Source organism: Opisthorchis viverrini, assembly GCF_000715545.1.
Source record: "Opisthorchis viverrini unplaced genomic scaffold opera_v5_588, whole genome shotgun sequence".
Lineage (NCBI taxonomy): Eukaryota > Metazoa > Platyhelminthes > Trematoda > Opisthorchiida > Opisthorchiidae > Opisthorchis > Opisthorchis viverrini.
In genome coordinates this window covers 119,160-128,262 of record NW_008752252.1, presented here as the reverse complement: position 1 = coordinate 128,262, position 9,103 = coordinate 119,160, and the positions used below count along the sequence as shown (strand labels likewise).

Genomic DNA, 9,103 nt, shown 5'->3' with positions numbered 1-9,103 from the left:
TAGTTGATTGCCTGTACACAGCTGCTTGAGGTCACAGGTGACTGACCGATCATAGCCGTGTCGTGCTTCAGGTTGATGAGGCGTTGGCATTCAGTGGTGAGGCTCTGCAACGTCATTTCGGCATCCTGTTCAATTCTGTTAAGAAGCCGGGTTCTGATGTCAGCATCATGGGATGACTGGAGACCGGATACAAAAATGAGGCACTTAAACTGATTCTCCGTCATTGAGCTGAGCTTGAAGCGCTCGCATTCTCGATTGACAACACCGGCAAACGTGATGAAATCATCATCATCTTTCTTGGCCAACTTAAGGCATTGGTAGCGGATACTGAACAGTGATGTTTGATCGCTGAATATCTGTAACAGTGTTCTGACCGTCTCATCAAAGCTGAAGTCGCGGGGCAGCTTGGGGAGAATGAAATTTGTGAACCGTTCATGCTCCGGTGTGCCGGGTTTTCGCAGCAGTAGTCTGACTTTCCATCCATCATCAAATTTGGAGAAATCAGTCTTGAACATGTTTTCGTACCGCTTGAACCAGGAGTCAAAAGTGTGACCAGAAAGAGGGTCGAATATGATCTCCGTAATTGAGGCCGCGGCTGCATCAGTTGAGGAAACAGAAGACTCACCAGTACTGACTGCTGCTTTATGGATATGCAGTTTCTGAGTCAGTGATTCAATGAGCTTTAGGTGCGCTACTTCAAACTGCTTTTGTTGTTGCTGCAATGTTTTCGGAGCTGATGCGGGATTCGTGTGGATTCCTGCCTAACACACACTAAAAATAATGTCATTCTCAGATATCGTTGTGGTTGCCAGAAATCTGAAGGCACAGTTGGGCAGATTTAGCGCATCTGAGATTCAATTAGTTCGTCGACATGGATTGGGTTCGGTATGTACGAATAATGGCGAACGATTGCTTCAGCTGTGTGCTGACCGCTGGCTGTTTTTATGCAGTGTTAACGCCCGAAATAGGCGAAGTTGTCCGGACACATGGCATCATACAACGGCGTGCCAGATACGAACCCAAATTGATCATATCACCATCAGTTACTCGTGGTGCGGATCAATACCTGACTGCCGGTCGTTTTGGAACGGGTGAGAATTCCGATAATGCGCTCGTCCGAAGTCATTTCTCCCTTCGTTTTCCAGGACCACGTAAGGTACGGACACATGGCTTAGCGACTGACAGAGTGGCAGATTCGGAAGTTGGACGAATTTATCAATCATCTTTTGGAGCTTCTTCCAACTGCACCGACATCAGATGTGGAATCACGCTGGAACTGGATCGCTACATGTTTGCACAGTGATGGGTGTTTTGCCAATGGCACGACGCTACCAGGCTCGCTGAAGCACTGGATATCAAACAGAACAATAACACTTCATGAATCTTGGATAATTGTCCCTAGGTGTCACGAACTTTGGCCCGACGAGTTATCAGACGTCAAGTGAACGTGTGCACCGTGTGAGGGGAAACGGAAAGGGCTCATAAAAATGGGAGTCGGAGATTATTTTGGTCGGTACGTGTGACTGATCTCCAGAAACTGCGAGCTAGACCACCAAGGATCACGGTGGTGCGGCCATCTTGAATAAAGGAAAATGCCTCAACCGCCGGACCGGTTAATTCGAACGATTTCGTGACCGCCTGCTGTCACTTTATTTTGGATTCTACAGGTGAAGTAGAAACCTGAACGGCAAACTTTGAACCCACTACTGCCTCGGAGGTTCACGTCTACACACGTTCTCTCAAGCACCACACGGCTCCTTGTGCACATGACCTTCAACCCGCATTGTCCTTAGTTGGCGCATGTCGGGTCTGTTTACATGCATTTAGGAAGAACCGACTGTCTCAGACAATTGGGGAGAATGGGTGACAGTGCTCGTTTTTAAAAAGGGCGCTCGTGTGAGTTGGTTACCAAAGGCTGATTAGCATGACCCTGGTCGTAAGAAGACACTTGACATTACTTGTCCCTCGTCACCCTATGGTGGCTCGTGAAATACTGACTCGAGAGCAACACGCTGGATTCAGGCCACATAGGGGTTTTGTTGGCCAAATTTTCATACTTCATCAGATGCTAGAACAATGTCATACGAGTCACGATTTTAGTATTCCTGGATTTCCAAGACGCATTTGATTCTGTTGACCGATATGATCTCTGCCCAGCAAGGAATGCCCCTGAAGTTCGCAAACATGATGAGTTCTGTGTATTCTCACTTCTGGGCGCATGAGGACATGCGGAGAGCCCTCCAAAATCTTCCGTACACAGGGTGATGTTTATCATAAATGTCTGCTCTCTCCATTCCGGTTCCATTTCGTGATCGATGAAGTGATGAAAAGACCGCTGGAAATCCCTCAAAACCCTGGTGTCAAAAAAACTGCTGTTTAAAACCTTGTCGATCTGGAATATGCAAACAACATCGTTCTCGTCTTCAAAGAGAAGATGTTTTTGGATGAACTGACCAGTCCCGTCCTTTGCACCTACAAAATATAAGGTCATGCTCGTGGACATGCAGCCACTGAATAAACTTACAATCCAGAGATAGGAAGTTGACGTTGTGGGGCGTTTTGCGTATCTTGCAATTCGTATTATTTCCAATTTCAAGAATCTGCAGTGGCGTTTGCCAAGTTGGGAGACCTAGAGCGTTAAACTGGTATACTCGTTATCTCAAGGAATGTGTGTATCCGGCTACGGGTTTTGCTATATCGTTGTGAAACGGCTTGTTAGATCAGAAAAACTGAGATGGCTTCGGTTGTTTGACAACCATTCTATCAGAGGCATAGCTCGTATGGGCTGGTGTTGGCGAGTCTGTAGCGAAGCAATTAGGAAGCCAGTGTTCGGTTGTGCATCAGAGATGTCAGTCGAAGAATGTGTCAAGCACCAAAAGTTGCATTTGTTGGGCCATGTATTGAGTATTTCGAACCATCGTTGGTCAAAGAGAGTGCTGTTTTCCATATCCAATTCAGATTGGCGGAGGTAGAGCGGTGGCCAACCCTTGACGTAGCAGAGGAGTATCAAAGAGATTACGAGAAGTCTGTGTGCTGTTGGTGCGACTCGCTTTCCAGGATGGGGACCTCTTTACTCCCACTGTGCTTGGTTCGAGATGCCGCAAGATATGGCTGCTAATCAATATCAATGGCGTTTTTGTTGTCAGTTTCTATCCAGAATTCCTGAATGAGTGTCTGGAAATGCGGGCACTTCGGAATAATTGTGGTAGGTTAGCACTAGATACCTTCCGCGCTCATTTTTGTTCTTTTCTCCGCACTAAGACTTTCAAATAAACCATAGCTGTACGGCAGCGAAACATCAGTGTTGATGTACTGATGTGTACTAATGTTATGCTGTCGCTGGTGATGATGGTGGTCGACGCCATTAACGGAAAATTAGACCAACCAGATTTTATAGTGGGTAAATTGGGCTTCATATTGCTTGGAGCCGAAATAAATAACGGAGCAAACCAAGCTATACTCACGCTGACATATGAGTCGATTAACGTACCCCTTGAAATCTGAAGTCGCAATAATACGTGTCTTACCGGTGGTGAGACGAACTAGGTTTCTTGTTAACCAGTCCCATTTTTCGTCCGGTTTGTCAAAGATCTCCACGATTTGCGTGATATCTTCGTTGGCCTGAAACAGGAAAGTGCATCAATATGAGCAAGTGGGAAAGCATGTTTCGAAATAGTGTTAGAAAGCGATTGACCTTCCTGTCTGACAATTTACACGGTTCACAGGATGCCACACTCAGTAATGGCTGACAGACCCATCTCTTCGTGGTCGCCTCGCTTGTCAATACAGCGTTTAAGATTGATAACAAAGCTTACACCGGAATGTCATGAACAAGAAATATCCAGTAAAGTATAGCGATTAAGCTCCCGCCAAGCACTTTATATGTAATGGGAAACAGTTTACTTTTTGGTCCTAAACTACGCCCGGTGTGTATGTAGCCACATGGCATCTTTGTTACGGCTGAATACTGATGTCATGCTGTCGATGGTGATGATGACGTTCGTTAAAGTGGGAAACCTCCCCACTATAGGGCAGAACGTATGTCTGCCGAGATTATTTATCGGAAGAGTTGTCACAACAATGGATGAGCCAGAGAGAGAGAGAGGGTGAGCAGAAAAGACGGAGCTAGTGGGTATTGAAATGCTTATGATGAACTCGGTCTCATACACGGGCTCGTTGCATTCTGGACATTGGGTGGCTAGAGGGAACACGCCACAAGCCCACTATGTAAAAGTCATAAGGTCTAGAAATCAGGCGGTCGGGAAACGTAGCGTTTCATAATCTTTCCAGCCAGTCTTTCGCAATACGACAAAATTCAGTAACCACTAACCTCTCCCAAGTGACCCTCCACAATACGCACAGGATCGGTCAGGATATCGCGAGCCAGTCGCTCAAGGCGTCGCTTGAAAGTTGCACTGAACAGCAGAGCTAAAAGGAAGGAATTAAAAAAATGGAGGTTTTGCGGTAGGTGAAATCAGTAAAACGGTTAATCTGGGACGCGTTGATAGACAACTTACTTTGTCGATCAGGCCGGACGTGGTTGGCTATCGATCGTACTTGCGGTTCTGAAAAACATCCGAAGGCAATGAAAACAGTTATTATGCAGGGAGAATGGGTTAGCCGTCCTTTGACGAAAATATATCTCAGTGCAACAAATCAGAGACATAAGTACTTCTCAACGAACTAGTTTTCACGCAGCAAGTTATTACGCATGGGTTCAGGGGGTACGTCCATGCAACTATTGCATTGTTTATCGTTATCAGAAGTAAATTAACATACCAACATATAAGCTACACACATTCACCCATAAGTGCGTTAGACAGTTCAGCCCTTACTATGTTACTTTCCACTTTGGAATTGAACATACTGCGTCATGGGGACGTGTCAGTTCTGTTTGATGGATCTGTCTTGCCCTACGGAGAAATTCGCCAGCGCTTAATCCGTCTCCGATACAAGTCTATCGTCTGCGGCTCATATGCTCATAACCTCCTCAAAAGTCGATGTGCTAACTCCGAAAGACGAGTACAAGATTCAAATATGGCAATGCAGTTGAAAACGACCGAAAGCCGCTCACTTTACTCATGATTTACCCTCCGGCTGTCGGGTGATCTAGAAGTGGTGTCCGTAGCCACACTGGTGTGGGTACACGGGTTTTGCTTGGCTGGAGGCCTGTGAACAATCAGCTGCGTGCAGTCAGATTGGTGGAGTCCGTCAAAATTTTAAACCAACGATCCGAAACCCGAAATCTTTTCTCTGTATGTCTCAAAAACCAGACGCAGTGTTGCGTACTGCAGATAGCATTGCACCCCCATTTGTCGGTTCTTCGTTTGCTGTTTCACCCACTACGGTATGTTAAGAGAGAAGCTAAGGAGATAGCCCCTAACGGAGACCGTGAAATATCGGTACAGTTGCATCTGTAAATTACAGAATATTCCACAAGACCGAGACAAGATCTTCGCGGTGAAGCGAGAGGCGTCGAGATAAAATTGCTCGATTCCGAATGACCCATAATCTGACCAGTATAAGCATGCCTTGATTTGGTCCGTAGCTGGCTTCGGACATACCTTCCGACCGATGTGGTGTTCGGTTCATTAGAGCGACCCAACTCTGGAAAAGCAGTAACACTACCAAAGATACTTTATATGGAGAACTTTCGGAAATCCTACGGATGGATGCACAGATATCATTATTCTGGCTGGCGGCTTGGCTGCCCAGTTCGAGGAGTCAGCAACCGTGACACTTGCTTCCATGGAGATTTGGCGTGGTTCCTTCCAAAACGGTAAACACGGCGACCGCTTCGTACAAGTGTTTGCTGATCCTCATCTGTTTATGGCAAGCACAAACGCAAGCATCTCGTTACATGAACACTCAAATATATCTACTCGAGTACCCAGATTCAATACATAACAAATAGCTGTAAATGATTTTGTGATAAAAGCTTCAGACCATTTCGAAACACATGTACGGAGTCAAACCAAGCCCTGTTTCGTATCTGTGTTGCAGCATTGGGCGATCTGAGTGTGTGGTACTTTAAAGTCAACGTTTTCTAATCCGTCTTTGCTTGCGGGACGGCACCACCGCTGCTTCCATGAATGTAGACATGCTGGTCGCTGGATGGAACACCCTATTGCTCTCCCACTATCATTTTACAGAACACTACGACCCTACCTCTGAACCGAGATAATTAGAAGACGAGTATTTGGTTGTGCAGCAGGTACTTCAGTCGCAAAAAAACATCCAGCACCATCAGCTTCAGTGACTCGTGATAGGTGCCGAAACATCGTTTACCAAGACGAGTGTTTTTCTCGCTGCGTCCTTGAGAACGTTGCAAACCACGAAGCGGGCAGCGTATGACTTAGCAAAAGGAAGTTAAAGATATCACGAAGAGTTCGGGTGTTGTACGCCCCCAATGATGGGGTCCCAGTAAGCCCTCCTGAACTTGGCTGAAGACAATTCAAGAAATGGTGCTGATCGATGCCATTGGCTTTCGTGTTGTCAGTTTCTTTTCAGATTGTCTGATTAAGTGCTTGGATATGTAGATTCAGGATGTTTGCGACAGGCGAGCCCCGGGTCCCCCACCTCATCTACCCTGTTCTCTTTTAGCCCTAAGATTTTAAACACAATTTGATAAACTCTGTGGTTGTATGGTAGCAAAGCATCGGTATCAACATTGATGTTGCTGAATCTGATGGTGATGAATTTGTTGTCGGGCGTTGGTGTAGAGTGCACACTCCAAGGAATCATAAATTTAGGCATCGAAATCATGGTTGGAGAGTGATTAGTCGAGTTGCATCATGCGGATGATAGCGTTCTGTTGGTTGACGATTAGTCGTTCGAGCAAAATACTCGAACCAGAGTATGGAAGGTGATCCCACGTTCCGGCATGCGTTTGCAGCTCCGAAGCGTAAAAACTTCCATTCCTTTGGGTGTCCCTCAAACTTCAGAATTTGTTTTTCGATTCACGCATCTCGGCAGCAACACAAGCTTGTAACAGATGAAGCCAATGCACGCGTAATCATGGGGAAGACGGCGTTCGCCAACTTGCGTCATTTATGTTGCTATAACCGTACTTCACTGAAGCTAAATGGCCGGGTAAACAAAGTAACTGCGAGAGCGGTTTTGCTCTATGGTTCCCCACAATCAGACAACTTTAAGCGTATTCAAGTGTTTGATCCCGGTGTCTCCCTAGCATAGCAAGAGTTGCCTGGATGAAGCGAATATGCAACCAAGTGGTGCATAAGCGGGTACTTGTCAAGGAATCCATTCGTTAGAGCAGTAGATTAAACTTACAGGTTGAGGTGTTTGGGTCATGTGGTAACGCCACCGTCTACCGTAAAGCAGTTGTTGGCGCAATGGTCGTGGGGGGGCATAACAGCGTGAAATGAAAGCGATTGCTGCCAAACTAATTGCTGTGGGCCCATGTGATCCTGGTTCCTGGTGGTTAAAAGCCTTGCGGAACATGATACACCACCGGTCCCAGTGGCGCGCATGTTAGCCAGACTGCATAGCTACAGTTCACATGTCGTTTTGCGCTGTAGCTGTGTCGGATGATGTCTGCAAGGGACGCTGGGTCAATCGCACCTCACTTCGACGCAATGCTCAAGTCTGTTTATTTTAACGCTACCCACAGACCTAAACACCTTACTCTCTGTCGCTTATTCTTGAGAGCATAGAGCTTCGCCGCACTGAGTCCTCACCCTTCCATTTTCTTCGAACTCTTTACCTGGGCTTTCTCCCAGCACGGTTGTATGGTAGTTAATATAACTGGTGCATTGCTGTAAACGATGATAATGAGGAACATGAGGAGAAGGACTTTCCAGAAAGAGCTAACTCCTTTCGAAAGTCAGTGCATGCCGTATCGAGAGATGGGCTTTACTGAAGAGTAAGATGAAACACCATTTATAGTGTTCAGAGTACTCACAACGGTTTTCGCCATGACATTACGATTGATCTTTCGTTCATTTCGGAATTCGCGTTCAAATAACGCTGGTTTAGAATGGCGTAGACGATAAAACAGGGCCGTTATCACGTCGATGTGTCGGAAGAATTCTCTACTATAGATTATAGGTATTTGATATAGGGCACATTCATTTCGGTTCAAAATACGTTTCGTCACGCCCCTAGAAGAGCACTTGAAAATACAGACGGCTGTCGTACCCGTTGTCTAATTACTTGGATGCAAATGCATTGACAGAGTGAAAATTAGGGATCAGATTGTTCAGCAAAGCATACAAGGTAGGAAAAATAGACTCACCAAATCCCAAATTGAACATTTTATCCGCTTCGTCAAAGACAAGGTAGGTGACCCGTCGCAAATTGGTTGACTTCTTTCTCACCAAGTCAATCAGGCGACCCTATAAAGTGGTCAGTTTTTTCAAAAAAAGCCAGTTTCAAAAAGTTTCAAAAAATCAGGCTCAAGAGAACAGTTCCTCAGCCTCATCTATGAAGGGGGAGGCCAGGAGCATCGTGATCCTTACCGAACGAAATGTTCGGAAAGTGGATGTAATGGCATTCATACCCATTAGGTTCATGATAAGAGAGAGGGCAATCTTTGAAGAGTTGTGGTGAAGTGAGTCTCATAATTACATATTTGTGATGCATGAGGAAATTGAAATCGCCGGGTAAGAGCGTCAAAAGGGTCCTCGTGTCCAGGAGAAGAACCACGTTGATGATCAGAGTACTTCACCAAGAGCTTTCTCATTTGAGCAGAATATTTTGCAGTTTATGAGAGCACCGAATAAAGGTTGTGCATGAACTGGTCGATACCGATGCATCGACCGATTACTACCGGATCATGGAAACCTTGCTAACCGTTCACGAGGACACAAGGATTGTTCTTCATAATAACATGGACTAACCTAAACGTACAAGCGATGTGGATAAAAATGACTAGCAAGATAAGACTAGTTCAAGATTACTCGTTTTTCTTCGGTGCAACCAACTGACCACGCTAGTATGCGAGCCCAGACATTCATATCGCAATATTAGATTAAACGGGGTCAAGTCCTATGTTCCAGCAGTGAATGTAAAGTGAATCGGCCGATCGGATCTTAGGTGGTTCGATTTATTTCTCTTACGCTACGTATATATATATATATATATA

The 9,103-nt window shown here is 45.6% G+C and overlaps 1 protein-coding gene across 1 annotated transcript in view; it reads right to left on the bottom strand.

Annotated features, from left to right (window-relative positions):
• The window catches only part of T265_11802 (hypothetical protein), a gene marked incomplete at both ends in the record, with an annotated part of 38,233 nt that overhangs the window by 9,819 nt on the left and 19,311 nt on the right, over window positions 1-9,103 (bottom strand). The window contains 5 exons of the mRNA XM_009178567.1: window positions 47-757; window positions 3,528-3,621; window positions 4,331-4,428; window positions 4,518-4,565; window positions 8,255-8,354. Coding sequence (XP_009176831.1) covers window positions 47-757; window positions 3,528-3,621; window positions 4,331-4,428; window positions 4,518-4,565; window positions 8,255-8,354 — 1,051 coding nt within the window. The remainder of the gene's footprint in view (window positions 1-46; window positions 758-3,527; window positions 3,622-4,330; window positions 4,429-4,517; window positions 4,566-8,254; window positions 8,355-9,103) is intronic.